Below are 24,459 nucleotides of genomic sequence, written 5' to 3'. Positions count from 1 at the left end.
AACCACCTTCCCAGGAATGTTATGAGCCTCTCTTAAGAGTTCACATAGAAGTCGGAAGAGATGGCTTAAATAATATCAAGACCCATGAGGTCCCCCTGGAGGACCTCTTCAGATTATTCTAAGCCCCAGGGCCATGGGCTGATTCAGCCCAGATTCAGAGACTTGTGTGTCAATAAAAATCATCATTAAATGGAGTTAAGAGTTATTGTTTATTGGAAAAACAGTCCTCTGGCAGCTAAATACAGAAAACACACAGAAGGTGATGTTTCTGGAAGAGTGGTATGGCCTCACCAAGCAAACTGCTCCGTCCAGCTGCCCCCAAGCCAGCTCTTCCTCCTACTTCAAGGGCAGGAGTTTGGCTATGTTAATAGCTCTTTCCATGCTCATCTTTGTTACTTATTTGCCCTGTGATACACTTAACATTTTTCAAATGCCTTAAAATAACTTGACCAGTGTCTCAAAGTCAACATGTATTAAGAACGGGGGAGAAAGACCATCTCAAAGCCAGTGGTGTGCTGACAAGTGCCTTGCAGTCACTGACAAAGCAGGCAGAGATGAATGTGGATACATTTTTCAGTGAGGCTGGGGTTTCAAAGGAAAAATCGTGATATCACTTAAAGGAAGAAAACACCCACTGTTGTTAGAGAGACTCCAGACACTGTGGATTAAAAAAAAAAAAAAATTGAGACCAAGTTTGCAACTACATGAACATTTATACAGGTTACACTTAGTGTTTGCAAATAAAGAGCCATTTTAAAACTCCGTGAAAGTGTATTCATCAAACGAAGTTGACATCACCTTGTTAAAATATTGTTCCATGTGAAAGAAGCATTTGGCTGGGTTTCCCATCTGTGGGGTTAAAATGGTTAAGTATTTAATTGCTTAGAAAGTAATCCTATTATTTCAGATTTCATGCATAATGAATTCTTTTTCCTAACTTGAGGAACTATGGAGGGAAAGTGAGATTCTCTGGTAAGTTTATTTTTGAGAAAGCGCTTGACAGATGTTGTAACATCTGAGCAGCCTGGGTCTGGGAGAGGCTCTTAGCCACAGATTGGGGAGCAGGTATCAGAGGGTGAATATGTGAAACCCACGTGACCATCAAATGAGGTGATGTCTGCCTTTGGTTCCCAGCATGAAATCACCGTAAAAACATGACTTTTTCAGAAACAGGGCATAAATGAATACTTTGTTTCATTAAAGCCCCTAATATTTCTCCTAGGAAGTCATGCATTTATGGAAACATCTCAGCCCTAAGCATTTAAGAGTAAATTGTTGCATACTTCTGAGAAGTTTGGGGGAAACAGGGGGTGCCTTTATTTCACAATTTCTGACACAAATGACTAGACAAGAAAGTGATTAGAAGTAGAGGGGGAGAAAAGGACAGTTGGGTCAGAGGAGGTGTTGGGTGAATAGAGGAATTGCAAGCACCACCGAACTCCCAGCATGAAACACAGTCGTCAATAAAGATCTGTTGTTTGGATGGATGACTGGATGGACCCAGTGAAAGGTTTTGTGATCACAAAAAAAGGTCAGTCAATGCTTTTTCTTGTAGAACCCACTCATGCCCCCAAATGATTGGGAAATGGGGACTCCTGATTAAGTTGATTAATATGCCCTAAATGAACCACTTAATTTCAAAAAAGTGTTCAAAGGCCTTAATAACATTCACACCACACAGACCAACCCAACCATGATTTATGTGATTCTTCGGTGAGTCATAAAGCCCTTTAGGATATTGCCCTGCCTGGGCATCATTTATCATTGTGCAGTTCAGCAAAAGCATTCTGTGAACTCTTGTTTTCAGATAACTTTGATTCTTGATAAATAGGAATGTATTTCACCTACGTTTTTATTCTTGCTTTTATTATGAAACGTGCTATTATCTAATCTTTGCTTGAAATTTCGACAAGAGAACTTTGCAGCAGTGGGGCCACCAGCATTGACCTTTGTTGATGGGTTTGACCTTTGCTAAGTGGGATTCTCAGTGGGCTGCTGGGGCCTCTGAGAAAGGGACCCTCTGGAAGTGAGAGGAATCTGCTGATTGAAGCCACAAGCAAAAAAAAAAACAAAAAACAAAACAAAACAAAAAAAACCCTGAAGTTTTAGAATTTGTGTCGTGGTTTCTCTTTGTGACCTTGACTATGTTTACAACGTATTGGGATTGATGTATTTTTTTCCTTATGCTTTTTAAACTTTTTCATTGCTCTACAAAAATATTTTTAGGAAGTTTTCATTATTTTTTTTTATTTTGGTAAAACAGATAAGGATCATTTACTCACAATATCCAAGAAACGAGGAATTACTCTGCCTTAATCTCCAGTCCTCTTTCTGCCTCAAAACAGAGAGCACGCTTATCAACATGTTTTCTCTGAATTTCTTGTCCAATAAAGTTTTTTCTTCTTTTTTTCTGGGTTGCATCAAAGATCGGCTAAAGAATATTTCAATAGAGGGCCTGCACCCCTTTTACCTCTAGAGAAAAATCGGGATGGAAGCCACCAGCCAGAGGAAGGTTTCAGGGAGATGTTGAACAGGGATCTAGATGGTAATGAGGCAGGGTAAAGGAGAAGAAAAATGCGTCTAACGTGTTGTTAAGACAGCTTTAGAAAGCATTCTGGTCCCAATAGAAAACCTATCAGAGCTATGTGTATACCAGTTACTGCAAAGCCATTTCCTGCCCCTGGAGGTGAGAGCCTGTCACATCATCTGTCTGGGAGAAAACTGTCATTGGAAGGTTGGTGTGTGTGGGTGAATTGGTCGGCTAGGAGTCCTTACTCACCCATGTTTTCTCTCCGTTTCCTGCAGAGCCTGGGCTCCTGAGGCAGGCCCACTGGTTCTGTGAAGTCATAACTTTCACCTCACTGTGTTTTATTCTATAAATGTCTGAAAAGACACCATTTCATCTAGTGCACAGTCTGGTCCCTTCTGGTGAACCCATTTGTTCCTACTACTTTGTAATCTATTTTATTGTACCTACACATCAAATCCCAACCTTGATACATTGACTTTGCACTGACATATGAAAGCAGATGTGGCTGACCTTGCTCTCAGGCACATATGATTATATAAGAAAGGGAATTTGAATGGAAGAAGGAATGAGAAGGAAGGGCAATTTTCATATAATTTGGTTCATTAATGGAAACCATTAGGAAAGAGTGGAAACTATGGTTGAAGCCAGAACATTGACGTGTCTCTTGCAGCCACACAGCATGTGTAATATTGTACTCATCTATCATCTTACATGATTGCATCGAAGTGGATCCAATTATTCCTCCTAATTAATAAATTATGAATATCTGATGAGTATGCATGGTCCTAAGTGGCCTGAGGGGCTTAAGCACCTACTATGTGCTAAGTCCTAGAACTAGTGCATAACAACATATATTATTTTAGTTCATCCCTAAAACCACCATGTGAGCTGCATAGTATCACCTTTCTATAAATATGGAAACAGAAACTCAGCAGCCTGCCTGAGCTTCATGCTGCAGATCTGGGATTCCTCCTTGGATCTGGATGATTTTAGAGTCTGTGCTCTTCTCAATGCTGGCATAGAAAAGAAGAACCTCAAGACTGTCCACGTGGAAGTGCAGGGCATGGTAGGAAGACATAAATACCTGCAGGCAGCATGTAAGCAAGGAACAGGGACCCAGATCCTTAGCATGATGGGCCTCAAGGGATGGGCCCACCTCCTCTGTAACCTTGGTCCTCACTGTTGCCATAATGTCATGTTACCTTCCATGCTCGCCTGTTAAGTTCCTTTAGTTTGTTTACTTTTACATCATCAGTGGCTCACACAAAGCTTAACACATACTAGGAGTTCAATGCAATTTGTTACATGAGAGCTTACGATGTAAATTCTATACTATCAACTCCTAGAGGTTGCCTTTTCCATTTATCTAGGGATCTTATTTCTTGGCAGCATTTTCTCTGTCAGGGCTGCTTCCACAGGCATCTGGGACACCCACTCCTAACAGCCTGACACAGCCTGCCCACATAGCCCGCTCCCTTCCTTTGTTCATTGTTGTGGTTGCTTCCTGCGCAAACATCAGGGCTGCTGTTGACATGTGATTCACACGTTTCAATTGTTTTTGCCCCTGTGAGAGTTCTGGTTGAGGAATAATAAATACATGAAAATGAGTGAGGAAATAAAAATGAGAAAGAAGGCGGGGGAGGGTGTTCAACATCCTATGTTTTACAAGTAAAGTTATAAATGCTGAATCAACATTCGCTCAAAGTATAATGAGAAGGTGAGTGTACATCTGGTACCACAACTGACCTCTGTGATTCAGGTCAGCCATGAGAAGGCCCAGCCAGTCAGCGTGGAGCTGTTAGCAAGCATGCAGTCTGCACAAGCAAGCTGAGAATGGGGAGGTGAGAAGATGAAGGTGAAATTCCAACTTTCCCTGTAAACATAAAGGCTTTAAAAGCTGCCATGCATTACCCTACTGCCTGATCTTGGGTAGCAATATCTAGGGACACAGCCACCATAACAAAGAAGAAAGGCCCATGTGCTTGGACTGCTTTGGTGACATTTCCATTCCCACTGTTTTTTGTTGAGTCCCCTTTGGAGCATAGACCTGACCACTTCCCCGACTCCAGAGGAGGCTCAGGGAAACCAAAACTTTAATCAGTCTAAGAACAAGTTGTCTATGCCCCACTTGGAGGAGGTTGTAGTGAAATACAAGTAGAAGTGGTCCATCTGGGGGACACCTATGTGGCTCAGTGGTTGAGTGTCTGCCTTCGGCTCAGGTCGTGATCCTGGGGTCCTGGGATTGAGTCTCACATTAGTCTCCCTGTAGGAAGCCTGCTTCTCCCTCTGCCTGTGTCTCTGCCTCTCTCTCTGTATCTCTCATGAATAAAAAGAATCTTTTTAAAAAGGAAGTGGGTACCCTCACAGTGAGCCTGGAAAGATCATCTGTGAGTTATCCTGGTATATTGTTACTTATTGTGTTATCTATTAGCTACTTAAAATGGCAAACAGTTCTTAATGGACAGTTTCTGTGGGTCTGGAATCTGGGAGTAGCTTAGCTAAACGTCTCTGCCTAAAGGTCTCTTGTGAAGCTGCAATGAAGCTCTCAGCCCTGGGTCTCACCTGAAGGCTCAGTTGACGAAGGACCTACATGGTTTCTGGCAGATTGAAGGAAGGTCCTCATTGGCTGTTGGTAAGCGATATCGCTTCCTTGCCAAGCGGGCCTCTGCTTGCCACATGACAGCTGGATTCCATCAGTGGGTGCAAGCAAGAGAGCAAGAGAGGGTGAGGAAGATGGAAGCCAGAGTCTTTTTGTAACCTAATCTTGGAAGTGACATCTCATCATTTTTGCCACATTCTGTTTGTTAGGAGTGAGTCACTGCTCCAGTCTACACTTGAGGGGACGTGATTAAACAAAGATATGAATAGCAGGAGAGGATCACTGGAAGCTGCCTCTCAGGCCTGATAAAATGATTAGACTTTACAGATACAGAAGAAAATTATTCAGGCAAGTCACCCTTCAAATATCAAAGCTATTGAGAAACAGTCCCGAGTGTGCAAGAACTCAGGGAGTACCATACACAGGTGCTTTTCCTAAGGAATCTATCAGAGCAGGCATATTAGCCAAGGTTCTCCAGAGAAGCAGAGCCAATAGGATGCTATATATGGGAAGAGACTTGTGTAAGGAGTTGGTTCACACAATTACGGAGACTGAGAAGGGCCATGATCTGCCATTTGCAAGCTGCAGACCCAGGAAAGCCAGTATGAGTCTACAGGCTTGAGAACCAGTAGTGCCTTGGGCAGGAGATTAACGCCCCAACTCAAGTGACCAGGCAGGAAGGGCTGGATTCTTCCTTCCGGTTTTGTTTTCGTCAGGACCTCAACATACTGGATGATGCTCTCCTACACTGGGAGGTGAGGAGGAACAAACTGCTTTACTGAATCCACTGATTCAAGCAGCAATTTCATACAGAGATATCCTCACAGACACACCTAGAAATGTTTAGCCATGTGTCTGGACATAATGTGATCCAGTTAAATTGACACATAAATTTTTTTTTTTTTTTGTATTGGAACATAGCCACATCCATCCATTTATGTATAGTCTATGGCTGCTTTTGCACTACAGCAGCAGACTAATTCTGTCAGATTCCCACCAAGCCTAAAATATTTACTGTCTGGTTCCTCAGTGAGAAAGCTCGTCTACCTTTGTACTACAGGATGGACTTGATCCGTAGGAGATGGCTGGGGAGACTGGCAAAAGGACAGATGGTGAACATTTCCTATAATAATAGCGCCTAGGCGAAAACAAGGGTGGAATTATGGGTAAAGAATAACATAGAAACATGAAATGTTCTGAAGAAGTACAGAAAATGTAACTTAAAATAGTATGAGAAGAGAGGAGGAGAGGAAAGAGACGGAGACCGTAAGGTTGCAGCGACCACGATGGGAGTCAGAGGAGGTCTAGTAAGAGAGTAAGAGTGCGCCTGCGCCCTGGGCCCTTGGTGCGTCAGGACGCGGGGTCAAGGGTCAGCAGTCAAGATGGCGGCCAGGACGTGCTGCCGGTTGCTGGGCAGGAGCCGCCTCAAGGGCGCCGAGTATCCCCGGCGAACGGGCATTTCCCGGTGTGGTGTTCGTCCATGACTGGGGGGGTGTGGGGGGGTGGGGAGTCAGGTCATGGAGACTGGCCAGGTGGATGATGTTAAAGACTACAAGAAAATTCCATCTGTAGGTCATCCCAATGAGGTGAGTGAAAACTTTGATACTGATTTGACAGCAGAGTAACTCTAGGGTGAAGTGGAGAAGTCACGGGAATGTGATCTACACAATTTTTTTTTTTTTTTTTTTAAGATTTTACTTATTTATTCATGAGAGACACAGAGAGAGAGAGAGAGAGGCAGAGATACAGGCAGAAGGTGAGACAGGCTCCATGCAGGGAGCCCGACGTAGGCCTCGATCCCGTGACTCCAGGATCACACCCTGGGCTGAAGGCGGCGCTAAACCGCTAAGCCACACGGGCTGCCCCACAATTTTTTTTTTTTTTTTAAAGAAATAAGATTTCAGATATTTCAAGGGCAATGGCATTAATGTAAATGGGTTCTTTGCGGAGACAGCTGTGCAGGTGGAGAGATTAGAACACATGCGCCCATACGCACGTGCACACAGAGCCTTAGTTGGCGGAGGGTAGACAACTGTCCCTTTAAGGGAAGGAATTCTCAACTATGCCATCCTATTTATTTTTAAAATATTTATTATGTATTTATTTATTACCGAGAGACACACAGAGGGAGGCAGAGACACAGGCAGAGGGAGAAGCAGGCTCCCTGTGGGGAGCTGGATGCAGGACTGGATCCCAGGACCCTGGGGTCATACCTTGAGCCAAAGGCAGACGCTCAACCACAGAGCCACCCACGTGCCCCCCCTTAAGGATGCCACTTTAGATGGCAGTGATGCTCCTGGCTGCTGCAGAGTGACTATAATCTTGAACAAAGAAACAAAAACTGGGGCATGCAGGTATCGAGGACCCCACACACACCATCACTAGAGTGACTTGTGCACTCTTGGCCTTAGGAACCTTTGGCTGTGTATCAAACACTGCTCCCTGGTAGTAGAGAATGTACCTTCTCTTAAAGACCATGTGAACATTCCTGAAAAGGGATCATATATTAGGGCACAGAGAAATCACTAGCAGGTTTCATCAAAGTGAAATATTACTAATAGTTTCTGAACGCAATACAGTGAAGTTAGAAATGAAAAACAAAACTAAAAACAAAAGAACACTTCCACCTGGAAATTTTTTTAAATTTCTATTAAACGACTCTTGGGTTATAAGGGAAATATACACAAAAATTACACACTTTCTGAAAAGTGATAATGAAAGGCTATAAATCAAGAATATACATATATAACTTTTATATAGTTACATATTTAAAATGTCTCTATGTAAGAAGCAGTGATCATTAAAAACTTTGTAGCCCTAGACACCTCTGTCAAATAATATTAAAAATTGAAAATAAATGAATTAGATCCCTAATTTAAAAATCTAGAAGAAAGAACAATAAAGCCAAAAGAAAATACACAAAGATAGCAGAGGTAAATGCAGAAATTAAGGAGATTGGAAACAGAAAAATAGTAGATGAAATCCATTAATCAAAATTCTGTTTCTCGGAAAAGATGTTAAAAATAGACCACCAGCTAATTTGATCAAAAAGGAGATGTGATGGCAGAAGCAGAGTTGGAGAGAGAAATTTGAAAATACTACACTCTTGGCTTTAAAAATGAGAGAAGGAGCCACAAGCCCATAATATAGGCAAACTGTAGATGCCAGAGAAGGCAAGAGAATGGATTTTCCCCTAGGGCATCCGGAAGGAATACAGCCCTTCTCTTGGGTATATACTAGGAGTGTAATTGTTGAACCGGTGAGATATTGCCAGACTGTGTTCATACCATTTTACATTTCCACCCCAACTGAGCTTCCAGTTCCTCCATATCTTCTCCAATATTTGCTATCTTCTGCCTTTTTGATGATAGCTAGCCTAGGGGACATCATGTGCTTTATGGCTTTCATTTGCATTTTCCCTAATCACTGAAGATGTTGAGCATCTTTCCATGTACTTATTAACCATTTGTGTATCTTCCTTGGAGAAACACCTATTCAAATTCGCTCCTCATTCTAAAATTTGTCTCTTATTATCGAGTTGTAACAGTTCTTTATGAATTCTGGATAGAAGTCTTGTTCCTTTGGAACATCTTTTCCTGATTGTTCATTGTCCTTGACTCTGTGGTTATTCATGCATTAGGCAAAGCAGGCACCTCTCCTGCTTCATGGACTGACTTTGTACAGACGAGCCTAGTCATTCAGCCCAGTTAGAGATTGTGGGGACCTCCATCAAGTCTTTCCCTCCTCAGGGAGAGGCAGGTGGCTGTCATTTTTGTCTCCTGCTCTTTGCAGGGGTGTCGGGGGTGAGGGGTGCTATGGTACGCATCAGTTCAAACCACCATCTCTGTTCTCCCCCAGGCAACCAGACTGTGCCAACCAGTCAAGAGATTCAAAATGGGTTAGACTGTTGCTGGCTCTTTGGGCAGCCCTGGAGAAATTGGGGTGGTGGCCATAAAAATAAACTCTTTTCCTCCCTAGGGGCAGCTGACAACTGACAGGGATTTTCCATCCACTCACTCTGTACCGGGCAGGGGGAGGGTGGACGGCATCTACCAGCCCGAGCTGCTGTGTCTGTTTTTCCCCAGGCAGCTAACGGTGACAGAGCTGTCAGAGCTCCAAGACTGGCAAGATAAAAGCCAGTGTTCTGGGGAGACCTCTTGGAAAAGGGGGTGCTGGATGTATAAACCAGCCTCTTCCTTTCTTCAGGGACGCTCTTCCTGTTCGTGTGGTGCTCAGCTGGGTGCAGGGACTCCAGGTGTCCTGAACCTCCTTGCTGACTTTAGTGAGTCCGGTTTTGTGTTCTCTCAGGTGCAGGAGCCTTTCAGTTCGTTTCTGGATTTCTCATGAAGAGACTGAAGTGTTGCTGAATTGCTGTGTTTGTTGGGGGAAGGAGGGTCCAGGGCTTCCAACTCCACTATCTTGCTGACATCAGCCTCATTTCAGCTTGAAGGACTTCGTTTGTTTATGTAGGGAGGAGGGTCTGCCAGTGACAAATTTTCTGTTTTTGTTTATCTGGAAATAGGATAAGAGAAAATACGAGAAGTTCACTTCTTCCCAAGATCCAGTTTTCTTGAATGAAAGTTCCTCAGATTGCTTGCTGCAAGGTTTTGGCTAATATCCAGAGTACTGAAAAAAATGATGACAACAATTGTTGCTAGTGTTCTGATTACTTTCATGGAGAAGTGGATTTGCAGAGGGTTTTGTTCCACCATTCGCTTTCCCCGTGTTACTGAAAAAGATCTATAAGATATGTATGAGTCAGGGTTCTGCCAGAAAAACACAACCAGCAAAAGCTATATATTAAGTGATTTATTGCAAGGCATTGGTTTATGTGATTGTGAGGGCTTAGTAGGTTAAGTTGAAAAAACACAGGGCAGGCTGTTGGGAAGGGTGGGCTGGAACTCTCAGGCATGAAGCTGAGCTGCTGTCCACAGGTAGAATTTCTTCTTCTGGAAAACCCCAGTCCTGCTCGTAAGGCCTTACTGAATCAGGCCCACCCAGATCATCTACATGAATCTTTCTTAGTCAACATAAAGTGATCATAGACTTGAATTGCATCTACAAACTAGCTTCCCAGCAACACCAAGACTAGTGTTTGACTGAATATTTCCATGGGGTCTCTGGGGAAACCAAGCCAACCATGCCTGTCTAAATCCCATGTAGTTCCAAGTTACAGTGTCAGTTTGACTTCATATGCATTAAAAGGGAGCAAATTAGGGACCTGCGATATTTTGGGAAACTTAATGAGTGATGTGATATAGTGCAAAGAACACTTACTGCAGTGTAAAGAGCACCTAGACCAGCTGGCTGAAGACTTGGCCCTGTGACTTAACTTACCTCCGAGAATTGATCAACCTGTCTGAGCCTTGGGCTTCTCAACTGTGAAAGGAGAATAGTAAAAATGAAACCATGTATATGAGATTTAAGTGAAACAGATGTGGAGGAAAATGCTTTAGAAACTGTAAAAGCACAACACAGACCGCTAAGTTTTTTTTGGACAAATTTTGTCAAAATTAAATTTTATCACCCTGATGTCTAACATCATCTAGAGAGAGCACCAGTCCATCCATGGCACATATATCCCACTCCTCCCTACATGGGAACAATGGATATGTTTCCAGTCAGCAAACCCCAAATGTCCCTTAGTCTGTTTGGTCCACTAGAGCTGTGATCAATACATACAGTTTATTTGTATATTTTAGTATTTTTGCTGCTGCTTATTTTTGGCAAAAAGAGGCAGTGCTGTATTTATGACATTTTGTTTAATTAAAAGCTAAATTCCTAAGCCATGTAGGAAAATACTAAAAGAAACAAATGTAGGCTTCATAGTTAAACATTCACTGTTTAGTTTTGGGAGCCTTGTGCTTCACAGTATGAAGATCATCTGCTTTGCACGCCCTGTAGTGTGTCTGCATTCATTGCAATCACACAGTCTATTCATTCTGTGACTATTTACTTATTTTTAGAAACTTAGAAAAAGCTGTTAATTTTCAGTAAATCAACCTTACAATCTGGACAGAATGTAGGAGTGGAGTAGGGTAGAAGGACGAGCTCTATTCTCAGAATTTGAATGGAAAACTCCCTCGTTTTGCCTGGTCAAACTTTGGTTTGGAGATGTGTAAGCACAGACAAAGCAGAAAGAAGTTCCCTTCTGGAATTTTGGGGGAAAATATCGGATGCCATCTAAGGCACAGAATCCACAGGCTAATGAGCTCTTCACCCTAGACTACCAGGAAGCTTGTAGGGGGAGAAACATTAGGTAAACACAGTCCCACCAAATTATTCTATTTTAGTATTATCATCTTTGGTAAAATAGCACATATTAGATGCCACAGAATCCTTAACTAATACTCTTTGAGGCCAAAAAAAGTTTTTAAAGTCTATATGAGTATATTAAAATTGTTAAAATGTCACATGTTGAAGAACTCAGTCATCTGTTTTTATAGGACTTTAACAAAGTGACCGAATGACTGAAAGTTGTGCCCCTTCTGTAAATGGATTTCTTAGATAGTCAACTTCACTGGTGACTGTGATGGTAATGTAAGATGACCATAGTGATTCACTCAAAAACAAACTCACAAGGCACTAATAACTTCAGTAAAAACTGAGGGCAGTGAAGAAGTTGCAACAACTTTAGTAAAAGAATGAAAGAAATCTCAACAACTCTAGGTAAAGAGGAAGATCTCTGTGGATAATAGAGCAATTGTAGCTGAAGTCCGTGGTTTTGCAGAAACCACTTCGTGGTACCAAAATGAGGCTCTATTTCAGGGGTCAGCAAGTTTTCTCTGAAAAGGGCTAGAGTAAATGTTTTAGGCTTTCTGGTCTCAGTCACAACTACTCTTTTGGCCACTGTGGCTTGAAAGCAGCAGTAGAAAATATGCAAATGGGTGTAGCTGTTTCAGTAAAACTTTATTTACAAAAATCACATGGGAGGCTGGATTTGGCCCTCAGGCTGTGGTTGCCGACTGCTGCTCTAATCAGTAGGAAGCTACCTTGTTTGTATGTTTTAAGTATAGAAAAGGGAGGTGAGGAGAGGCAGAGACAGAGAAAGAAGCATATTACAAAAAGTATTTAAAACCAGTGATTCATTTAGGCGGAGGGAGTAGCCACTTAAGACAGTGTTTTCCAAACCAGCCATTCATCAGAAGTGAGACCCTTTGATTTAAAAAGTCAATTGACAGAAAAAGCTGTTGGACTAAGAGAAAATGATAGCAATGGAATAATACAGATTAAAAATCTCATAAAATGGACTGTGTAGAACATTTGTTATAAAATCCAGGAGGCTTCATGCCAGCTCTCAAAACACAGCTGAAGGGCTTAGGGAGAGAGGAGCGCTCACGAAGGAAGGGTGGTGGTGAGGTCTTGGGAGTCCCCAGAGGGTCCGAGGTCCTGGTTCAAGCCTTCAACCTTCAATCCTGAGCTGCCACAGGGGGCCAGCCCTGGCTTTGCTGCGAACTGTCACGTGACCTGAGACGAATCACTTACCTTCTGGGGGCCAAACTTTCCTTATCTGTGACACCTCTTTCAGCGAGAAGTGTGGGATTCTTGTCACACTGGATTCTGAGAAATCCTAACCTCTTGTCCCTTCTTTTAAGAAGTTAAACTAAACACAAGTGTTTAAGAGTGAGAGAAAATTACAGACTATGGCATTTAACTGCCCTTTGGCAGGATTTTCACTGAATCACAAAAACAGGACTAAACCTTCTGAAGGGCATTCAGTTCGGATGAAGAGGTACCCCTCTGTACTTTTTAGGGGCTTCTTTTTATCAAAGAACTTTCAATAATCGCTCTAAGTAACTTATCAACTCTACTTTTCCAGAGATGCTTCCCTGGTCTTTGGGGCCACTTTGCCAGGAGTGCCCCCTTGATATGCCAGCCGTGTAAAGAAAGCAGTTCAGTCAGTGTGTGATCAGGGGCCTGAGTGAATGCTGCTGTGCAAGTCACTCCTGTGGATGGGGATCCAATTTGCATGGCCTGCAGTGTGTTTCTGCCTTTTAGGGAGAATCACTTTGATATTTTTAACATAGCAGCTCCAGATAATGTGGCTGGAGCTGAATAAAATGCTGTTTGAGAAGATGAGGAAGGAAGAGAAGGGGAGTGTTATTTTGAGAACTGGAAGAAGGCTTTTATGTACAGTATAGACCATGACTGCTGACTTTGTACTAATTAAACAGTCCGTGTACATGGTGGCTGGGGCTTGCAGAGTCCACTGATTTTTAAGAACTCCTAGGTTTAATTCCATGTTCCATCTCTTGGCATGGCCTTCTGTTCACTGTACCACTGCATTATATCCATTTTATACATTACCACTTCATTATCCACAACTTAGTCTCTTTGCATTCAACCCGTAATCACTTATTTCTGAAAGCGTTGAATCAAGGATTAATGCTTCACATCAGCCTTTGTCCTTCTATGAATTAGCAATAACCATTTTTCTGGGACCAATGTGAATTCAGTCTAGGAAATTAAATCACTGCTGTGTGCGCAATGAAACAGAGCTCACGGGAATAGTGGGACTAAGGGGCACAGCACCCAAACACCTTTCATCACTGATACAGTTAAAAAAAAAAGGAGGAACCTAATAAAAGCTGTAGTACAGTTTTAAGTGTTGCTAGGTGGTCACGAAATATAGAAATACCACAATCAATGTGGCAGGTTATCTTGAAAAGGACCCGAAGGGTGCCTGGGCTGGCAGGCCTTGGAAGGACTGCATCTCTGGGACTGCCGAAAAGTAGAGGAAGGAGCGACGGGAAGTCAGATGGAAAGTTCTAGCTCGGGTTACAGACTGGTGTGACTGCCCACAAGGGCAGCAGTGGAGGAGCCAGTGCTGTTTGAGGCGGTGTGTGTCTTATGTATTCCTGTGCAACGCAGTTCAGCTAGGTGCAGTTTTCTGTGTTCATCTACTGTTCCTGATGGACCGAGGTGTACAGAAGTAAACAGGGAAAGTACATTATGCTCAGATCATTCCCTCTTACATCAATTGCATTAGAACAGCTATGCATTTTCAAAACAAGTGCTCTAGCCAAACTGACCATGTTTGCTAACCTGGCACCAAGGACAGTAGAATGCACTAAGAAAGCCTTCCATCCATCAGTGGTAGTCCAATAAAGTTTCAAGAGATGCTGACACAGAACTGTGGTTGGTAAAAATTAAAAATAAAACAATATACTTCACAGGGTAGTCACTGGAGAGATTTCTTTTCTCTGCCTGTCCGTCTTGCAGCAAGTCCATTTTGGTGTGGAAGTTTCTATTCTTTACTAATCAAAGAATTCACAGGTTGAAGGCAAAGCTCCTGAGAATGAAAAGATTCAATTTCACCTTGCCTTCTTCAAGGAGCAGCTAAAGGTAGTCTTAGTACCGAGTACTTAAAATTTATTTGCCACAGAGAAACACAATCGAGAGAGAGGAATGAAGGATCCACCTTGTGAGTCATCAAAGTGCTTTATTTTGTAAAGCCTGGCTCATGACTGGAGTGTATTGTTAGCACTAGGAGATACAAGGCAAACTTCCTTACTCTGTCCAAATAGTTTATCGACAGAACTGAATGACAGAGACTGTTACAGATAAAAATAAAGCATTTTGTAAACTTCTAAAAGCATACAGAGACTGGCCACAAAGTAGTTACTCAAATAATGTATGTGTACCTTATCTTTACTTCAGGGTCTCACTTTTGTAGTCTTGAGTCAAAGAAACCACAGTTGAACTTCAGCACTGAAACTGACTTGATGCCAGAATGAATGGTGTGTGTGTGTGTGTGTGTGTGTGTGTGTGGGCAAATCACAGTCTTAACTAATTTTAAATGCATAAAATACAGATTTGGACAACCACGTCACAGTGGCAGTAACATCATCTACTATGGCTAACAAACCTGGGTGGTCAGTAACTCGTGGTAGAATGGTGTTGCCGCTGGCTTCCAGAGATCCTGATTTGCTATCACCTCATGTTTTCCGAAGTAAACCAACGCAACAGTGGGCATTATCGCAGTCTTGATAAGCCCTGAAGTAAAGTTCTTGGAAGAGGCAGTACGGCAGGGGGTATTTGTTGAGTTATAAGTAATCACTGAAGGGTAGTTTTTTTTTTTTTTTTCTTTTCTGAAACTGCCTACAAAAATCATCTCATGTTTTAAACAAAGAATTTCAAAGGCACAGCTTTAGCACAGTGTATAAGTTGATAACCTACTCTAAGCAAGTCTAATATTTTAGCTTGACGCCTTTCAGAAAATGCCAGAAAGTTGGTAAATACATGATCGATGTTGGAAATTTATAAACTGATTAAAAACACAATCAGCACAGTTAAGGGCAATGAGCTTACATAACCAGATTTGGGTTAAACATGTTTTTAAAAAATCATCAGGTTGATAAATGTACATCTGGAAGAAACAAAACAACCCTTTTCCTTTTATTGTAGAAGGCTGCCTACCATGTACTTTGAATAAAACATTCACCCAAAAACAGGACTGCAGGATACATTTCAAAATATGACAAACATTATTTCACCTACACTGTAAAATGACTTTACATGTAAACTTCAAAAATCACATGCTGTACATTAAATTTTTAGATTCAAAAATATCCCTGTTTTCCTAATAATGTAAACAGTAAAATTGAGGGTTTCAGTTCAAGGGATAATTCATAACAAAATACCACTGTTTAACCAATGGTGAAACAGAAACATCTTAGAATTCAGATTTGCCATCGTTAACAAAGAGAATTCAGAGTTCTAATGCTTCGCTCACCTTCCCACAGTAGGAGATGTAGATAACATTGCCCAAAACTATGCACTTTTCAGGTAAGCTTTATTTTTATTTTGTAGCATTAATTCCTATATTGCAACATAAGAGTGTAACAGTGAAGAAGCTCCAGGCAAGAAAAGAGAATTAAGCAGTTTTCCTGGACATACTTACTGAGGTGAGAATGTACAGACAAGAGTCACTAGGGGCATCAGCTTCTTGCTGGAGGAGGGGCATTCGTCCCCGGACGCTGGGGTCCCAACACTGTGATGCGGACAGAACCCCGAACCGGGGCATGCTGGAGATGCCAGCACTCCTCTGTGTGCAGTGCCGGGGGCTCGGGGTACAACTATTAAGGAGTGTCCGCGTGCGGGGTAGAAATGTAACATTCGCAGTAAGTCTTTTTCTTTTAATCACCATCATTATTATCATCATTATTATTATCTTTATTATTATGAATACTATCACATCTTTCGACTCCAGAAAATAAACTGATCCACAGTTTATTGCGTGACGCCAACATGGTTGGTCTGACATGCATTTCCTTCACCCCCTCCCCCCGCATGTGCTCATCCATCCGTCCATCCATCCACAGCAGGAATCAGAGGCTTGTTGCCCAAACGCACTCTGACTGAAGCTGATCGGCTTTCATTAATTAATTTTTAAGACACACGCATACACGCGTGCGCACGCACGCAGACACACACACGTGCGCGGCACACACACACGTGTCAGAAATAGCTAGAACGATGCTGGGAAATATCAGGTAGCTGTTAAAGCGAGTAGCCTCCAAATCAGTCATCTTGGCCTGAAGATGTAAACGAGGAGGTGTGCTTCACTGAGTTTGGTCTTCATGTTTCCTACACCGAAGCCACCTCTCTCTCCTTCCCGGGCTCATGTCCGTCCAAGGCCATGTGGGAGGTTACGTCAAGATGTGGCCAATAAAGTCCAAAAAGCGCTTTGAATACTGTTCTGGGTTCACGGTCGAGATCTCTGCACCAGCCTAGGCAGATGTCAAGGAGGAGAATATCGATACAATTACTACTTAGTATCTGTAGCAATTTCCAATCGCAGCTAAATACAAAGCTGATCATTTTTCAATCTCTGCCTCTGTTTTTAAAGCATAAAATATTTTGGACGTGTCTGAATAATCAAGGTTCTCAGGAATCTCTGTGAAGATGAGGCGAAGACTCAGAGTAATGACAGATGCTGTGATCACACTGTGACTGCAGCGACTTAAAAAAAAGTGACCTAGCCATGTTTGGGATTTTCCTATCGCACAGTGGACTCTGTGCGGCCTACGTTCAGAAGCCATGCCAAACAACATTTCTGTTTTTCAGGAGAGCACATTGGAGATACCTTAATAGCAACATTTGGCTAAAGGAAAATCCCAGTGACAATGACATAGGATGGTGTTTCTTCTTCAGGATCCAGGCAAGTGGTTGAGTGCTCTAGAGAGGGGTGAGGGCAGCGGCAGTAGGGCCCGTGTCAGCTGGCACAACGGCCAGGTGAGAGACACATCAGGCTGCTGACGGCACCTCCCCCAGAGGGCCAGGGGCCGGCTTCACTCAGCATGGGCACAGGGGTGCCACTGTTCCCCTGCACAGAGACCTGCTTGGAGCAAGGAGGGGGTGCTCAGTGGGGGATTTCCTATTACGAGAGGCAGCACTGGCGACCAGACTCAAGGTATATAGTTACTGCCGGTTTCCTGAGCTGCCAAGGCCAAGACCAGTTTTACTAAGTCACCAGGTGTTATTTTTAGACCCAGACTCACCGGGGAACCTGTGATTTCCAAGCTTGGCCGGGGCCCCTGGGATCTCCACGGAGGAGCCCAGGCCTTGAAGGCAGAGAAGAGGTGCCAGTGGCAGCTCAACACAACATCCTTTGCTAAGCGGAATGTGTGGCTCCTGCAGAAAGCCCAGTTTTAGGCCATGTGGCATGTGTTGGAGCTGAGCTGGTGTCTGACGGTGGAGACGAATGAGGAGCCATGCTCCGGCCAACGTGTAGCTGCACGTGGTGTGTGGCATTTTGGGGCACTTAGGGAAGGGACAGCACAGAGTGTCTCCCCCCAGTTGGCTTGTTGGCCTCACACATTCTCTGCAAACCCTATTGGCAAGGTGGCGGGTCCCCTTCACCAGCTAGGGCCCACAAGCTCCAAAGTGTTTTCTCAAGGTTACACGACCAGGAGAGCTAATGTAAGGATCATGGGGATTTGGACCCAGTTCTGTCCTTCCTGTATACCCACGGTTCTTAATCAGAGGGGAGCATCAGAAGTACTACAGAGCCTTTTAGAGAACCATTCCCACCTACCACCCCCCAACTCCTGCCTCTGGAACTGGACTCGGATCAGGGAAAGGGGATGTGCATCGGGCATGCACACATTTTAACAAATGCTACTCTGAAGGTTGCGACGCCAGCGGCTGGGTGAGAGCTAGCGGTGCCCTCCTCTCTTACTCATACAGGATTTCCAACACTTGTGGGTTGCCTGAGGTGTTAGTCCCTGCTTTGCACACAGTAGGAATACCATAAATAGTGGCTACTGATGTAACTGTGTCTTTGGAAAATTGAATATGGTTTTAGGCTGGTTCCTTCCCTTGCTGGGAGGACAGCATTCATGTTTGATTTTAAAAATACAGAAAAGGGATCTCGAATAGAGGTTGGGGTTCCAGTGTGTCTTGCTTGGTTGTACACACTACTGAAGAGGCATCTCTCCTTCCAGTGTGAACAAGGCAAGGTCCAAGTTCATCTCTATGGGATGGGGTCTCTGGCTTTTTTAGCAACACCTGGAAAGCCAAAACAAGTCTCTACGATACAAGCATAATGGATATTCACAACTGGTGAAGTTCAGCCAGGCAGGTGGGATCTGCTGGTAGGGGAGGGGGATGGGACTAGCATGGAATGGGGGGCTGGGCTTGGTTCTGGGGAGCAGTCCCATTTCTACCACCTTCGAGACCTGGGCTTTCTCCCTCAGTTTTTTTCAACTGATAAACAGGGATACACTAGCACCCTTCACAGGCTTGTCATGGGCAATTCAACAAGTCAACATGTGCCTAGAATAGTGATAATTCAGAACAAGCACAATAAAGGTGAAGAATTCATGTTATTAAACTTAGATCTTGCACCCAAAAGATTTCTATAATAGAAAAAATACAATTCACTGCACAAAAAAATAATACTGCATATTCGGGAAGTGTCTGAAGCATAGGATTGCGCTTCAGTTCTGAACATGTCAGTTTTGAGAATTCATGTTAAAACACTTAGCTGTCTTTGCTTTTATCTTTGAAGCATTTTCCCAACAGAAACGAATTTGTACAATATTCTAGAGACGCATGTGTCTGTCAGTGTCCCCAGTGTGTCGAAAGACGACTAGCTGCTGAGTTTAAGCGACTTGCTCAAAGTTTAGGGAGGGCTACATTAGCTGTTGGCATTTGCACACTCCAAACTCGACCCCCCAAGCGAACAAGATCCACTGAGGGCCTCTGGACAGCTTGGTGGCAAGAAGACAACCAGAGCTGGTCCCCGCACCACAGACAGCATCAGGGGCCCAGGAGCAGAGAAGGAAACAGAGTGGAGATACTTACGCCATGCTTAACGGTTTTTGCCGCGTGGGCTGCTTTCTTTTTTGCATCATAATGAGTCAAAATGTCAATAATGGCCATAAAGTACACCTCTTTCCTGGGAGAGTCTGTAAAGGGATGAGAGCAGTGAATGTGGGACAAATGCCACCCCCTGGAGAAGCGTGCCCTGGAGGGTGCAGGGTTCAGGACAGGGATTGGAAGAGTCTGAAAACAAAGGCCCTGTACACTGAAGTTCAAACACATTCTAAGGAAAAAAACAACAACAACAACACATTTTTTATGCCCTCTTCTGTGTTTATGGGATGAGGAGAGAAGCAAAATGGGTGAGGGGGGTTGGGGAATACAAGGCTTCCAGTTACAGAATGAGTAAGTCACAGGAGGAAAAAGGCATAGCATAAGGAATGTAGGCAGGGATGTGGCAACAATGCTGTGGACAGATGGTAGCCACACTTGTGGTGAGCACAGCATCACATATAAACTTGTCTAGTCAGTATGTTCTACACCTGAAACTAATGTAACTGCGTCAGCTAGCCTCGAATAAAAAAAAAGTGATTAAAAATAAAATAGTAATTTGCGAAAAAAAGTCCACATAACTCCTGCGTATCCCTGTTAAATAGCTTAATTCTCTGTTCTGAATTCTCTATTTAAAAGGCAAAAAAAAAAAAAAAAAAAAGTATAACCCCAGAATACTACCAGTAAAGGTCCAAGGGCAAGATTCTTTTCATTTTTTTGTTAATGTGCATTTTCCTTAATGATTATGTATTGCTTTGGTGTAAAGAAAAATGCTATTCTTAAAATACAAGAAGTAGGGGTAATTATGGTCCTTCATCCCTTTCTCCCATTACAGTTTCATTGTGCTTTGCAGATACTGCGTTCTTTACAAACTGAAGGTATGTGGCCACCTTGCATCAAGCAAGTCTGTCAGCACCATTTTTCCAACAGCGTTTGCTCACTTTGTGTCTCTCACATTCTGGCAATGTTTTCAACTTTTTCATTATTATATTTTTATGGTGATCTGTGATCAGTGATTACAACTCACTGAAAGTTCAGATGGTGGGCAGCCCGCGTGGCTCAGCGGTTTAGCGCCGCCTTCAGCCCAGGGTGTGATCCTGGAGCCCCCGGATCGAGTCCCACATCGGGCTCCCTGCATGGAGTCTGCTTCTCTCTGCCTGTCTCTGCCTCTCTCTCTCTGTGTGTCTCTCATGAATAAATAAATAAAATCTTAAAAAAAAAAAAAGTTCAGATGGTTAGTAAATTTCAGCAATAAAGTATTTTTAAAATAAGATATGTGTATTTTTTTTAATTGTTTAAGACAATACTATTGCACACTTAATAGACTATATAGTATAGTGTACACATAAATTTTTTATGTACTGGGAAACCAAAAAATTCATTCCACTTTACTGTGATAGTCCAGAAGTGAACCCACAGTATCTTTGAGGCATGCTTGTACATATGACCCTTCATAATTCTCATTGAGTCTAGCATCAGAACTGGACAAAGGCATGTGTCATCTATAAGATCGGTCTTCTATGTACTTCCAAAAATATAATGCTGCTTTAATTATAAACAATAAGAAAAGTACATTAGACTATAAATTTCTGTGTTGAAAACTTTGGTGAGCAAAATAAAAAACACAACTCAAACTCACTTGGATGATATGGTACATGAGATTTTTTTTAAACAATGATGACCTACCATTTTTATTACTCCAAAACCAAAAGGCCTGAATTTATCATCTCTCTAAATTATTTTGGTTTTCTCATGTATAAGTAGTTAAGGATGTAGAAGGCAATCCTCCTTGAAATAGTTATACAGATTTTGAGGATTAAGATTAGCTCACTCTAAAGAGAGCCACAGACCCTTTAATGCAGGTGGGGCAGGGGGTGCAGCTCAGCAGAAGACACAACAGCAAATCAGACATTCTCATCCCACTCCCTGGGCCAGCTGCGCCGCTCCTGAAAAAGGAAAGGGCTGGTAGTGATGAAACACCCACCCTTGCAGGGTATCCGAGTGAGGTTCAGAGGGGCCACATACTAGAGCCACAAAAGAGATGGCTAAGAAAAATTTTTTTAACATTTCTTCTGGGTGGCTTAGTGGTTGAATGCCTGCCTTTGGCTCAGGTTGTGACCGGGGAGGTCCTGGGACTGAGTCCCGCACTGGGCTCCCTGCAGGGAGCCTGCTTCTCCCTCTGCGTATGTCTCTGTCTCTCTCTGTCATGAATAAATAAATAAAATCTTTTTAAAAGTTTTTCTTCTATATGTTATCTACATTTACGTAAGTGTGTGCACATGTGTGTTGTATATATAAAATAGTTTGTGGCTTTGCTCTATTCCCTCAATATCACCAAATTCAAGGACCTTATGACATTATGTTCCAAAACCAGAGATTACAGTTACTTTTAATACACTCTTGCCCCTGAATCAATTATTGAGGCTCTGGAGAATAATCTCGGAGGGCAGCACACTTTGAACTGGGATTACAATTACTGGCAGTAAACTGCAAAAAATCAAACCATTTCACAGATAAAAAGAGTTGATGATAACTGTGCTTACTTTCATGGCATTTAATTCCATAAACGTCAATGTTCGGATCAAACTCCCCAGGAGCCAAGGGCGGGGAGCTGTTCAGCGTGTTCCCGGGACTGTCTGGAGGGGTCCCGACGGGGTGGGTGCCATCGCTCTCACCCTCCTCTTCCCCGTCATTCTCTTCACACTCCACCTCTTCCTGTTCGGCTCTCTCCACATCGTGGATTCCCACCAGTAGGCTGTAGTCCATGAGCTTTAACTGGGCAAGAAACTGGGGATGGGAGGCAACAGGGTCAGTTAGGCCTTAACACCCCAGATTTGAAGAGGACAAGCTCAGGGAAATGCATGGGGCACACTGCGAGTGAAGGCAGCAGAGACGAGGCTCTCTCAGTCCCGGGCTGCTCTCTGGCCAAACATGTAGCCCCCCACTTCAGGCTGGCCGTGTACTAGTATTATTTTCCCTGAAACGCAAAGCTGGACGCTGAGAGGCATGCATTGATCACACAGAGCTTGGATTACACCAGAGAGCAGAGAGCATGACTGGCAAGAAGGAGGGAGGAGAGCTGTTCTCCCAACAATTAAGACTGGCTGATGGGGAAAACCAAGGACCTCCCAAGTAGCTTCCAGCAGAGTCTCTTGTGAAAGCACTTTGAAATTCAGCACACTGGGCCGAGAGGAGATTATTATGCTGTCCATCACAAGTAAGTAAAAGCCCAAATGTCCCAATCAACCAGCAAATGCCTGTGTCAACGCTCTGGTGAATAACGCAGTCCTGTCCTGCTCCGGTTTCCTGAGGATGGAAGCGGGAGGACCAGAGACTCTGAAGGTGGTTCGCTTCCCATGAAGCAGCCGGGGCCCAGGATTCCCCCTCCTCCTTCCCCGGCTCCACCTCGGTGAGACCCAGCTCTTCGGGTTAGCCTACTCCTGCCGGCCGGGTTCTGCTTGGATTCTCAGGTCAGGACTCTTCCTAGAGATACCCAGACACCTGATCTGAAGCAATCGCTCATTTCAATTTATTGATCGATAAATTTATCGATCAGTTAAAGCGTGGCTGGTGTTACGGAGGACACCACGTGGCAGGCCATCTGCTGGCTAAAGCTAAAGCACTCCCTGCTCCCCAGCGGCTGGCTCGGCTCGGCGAGGACTGCTCTGACCCTGGGCTCGTGGCCCAGGAAGACGTGTGACCCCGACTCTTGGAAGATTGGTGCCACCCTCGCTCAGGGATGCGGGGCAGCTGGTGGGCCTTGGGTGACTCGGGCTGAATTGAGGAAATGGCAAGCATATGAAACCATAGGTCTTGAAGTTCTGGCTGAAAATGAAGACCTGTGGAGTCATTATTTTCTCCAGAGCCTATTAGGAAGCAGCTAGGTTTCCGAGCTGAGAGAGTCGGGCTCCCTTAAAGACAAGGAGAGGACCTGCCCCTGCTCAGGTCCTCACTAGCCCAGGCCTCCTCTTGCCTGCTCTCCTCCTCCTCAGCCCCCATTTCCTTGTCTGCCCACCATCAGTCCCCCGGGGCCCAGACTGACTCCTCATTTAAGCTCAGCGGGAAAAAAAATCACGCAAACCTTTGTTTAGATATGTAAGCAAGGTAGGAGAAAGCTCAAACTTAGAAATTGATGCATGCAAACCCTTTCACAAAAAAGAGTGCTGAATGGCCAACAGGCACACAGAGATGCTCAACATCACCCATTGTCAGAGAAGGGCCGATCAAAACCACAATGAGATGTCACCCACACCTGTCAGGATGGCTAGTATCATGAAGACAAGATAACAAGTGTTTGTGAGGATGTGGAGAAGAGAGAACCTCCTGCGCCTTCGGTGGGAATGCAAACTGGGGCAGCCCCTGTAGAGAATAGTATGGAGGGTTCTCAAGGAATTAAAAATACAGCTGCCCTATGACCCATCCGGCAATCTCAGTCCTGGTATCTAGCCAGAGGAAACAAAATCATCATCTTGAAGAGACCTCTATATTCCCCTGTTCACTGCAGCATGATTCATCATAGCCAAGGCAGGGAAACAAGCTAAGTGTCTGTCAATGGATCAAGAAAATGTGTACACACACACACACACACACACACACACACACACACACACAGTGGAATGTTAAGCCTTAAAAAAGAAATGCTGTCATTTTGACAACATGGATGAACCTGGAGGGTGTTATGCTAAGTGAAATAAGCCAGACAGGGAAAGATATATACTGTGTGATCTCATGTGTGTGTGTGATTTGAACTCAGTGGCTGCCAAGGGCTGAGGGGGGTGGGAGAAATAGGGAGAGTTGGTAAAAGGGTACAAGCCTATAGCTATCAGATGAAGGACCTAATACATAACATGGTGACTATAGTTGGTAACGCTGTATTGGATAATTGAAACTTGCTAAGAGAGTAGAACTGAAATGTTCTCACCAGAAGAAAAACAAAAAAGGTAAATATGTGAGGTGATGGTTGTGTTCATAACTTGAGGGGGAAATCCTTTCACAATGGATACATCCATCA

The 24,459-nt window shown here is 43.6% G+C and overlaps 1 protein-coding gene across 1 annotated transcript in view; it reads right to left on the bottom strand.

The window, feature by feature from the left end:
• Nucleotides 1-14,551: 14,551 nt before the first annotated feature.
• The window catches only part of PIP4K2A (phosphatidylinositol-5-phosphate 4-kinase type 2 alpha), a 177,381-nt gene continuing 167,473 nt past the window's right edge, over nucleotides 14,552-24,459 (bottom strand). Inside the window, exons 8-10 of the mRNA XM_025463977.3 lie at nucleotides 21,992-22,235; nucleotides 19,440-19,543; nucleotides 14,552-16,861 (exon numbers count right to left, since the gene is read on the bottom strand). Coding sequence (XP_025319762.1) covers nucleotides 16,781-16,861; nucleotides 19,440-19,543; nucleotides 21,992-22,235 — 429 coding nt within the window. The 3' untranslated portion in view covers nucleotides 14,552-16,780. The remainder of the gene's footprint in view (nucleotides 16,862-19,439; nucleotides 19,544-21,991; nucleotides 22,236-24,459) is intronic.

The sequence above is a fragment of the Canis lupus genome, chromosome 2, assembly GCF_003254725.2.
Source record: "Canis lupus dingo isolate Sandy chromosome 2, ASM325472v2, whole genome shotgun sequence".
NCBI lineage: Eukaryota > Metazoa > Chordata > Mammalia > Carnivora > Canidae > Canis > Canis lupus.
This window is presented reverse-complemented; position numbering and strand designations above follow the sequence as displayed.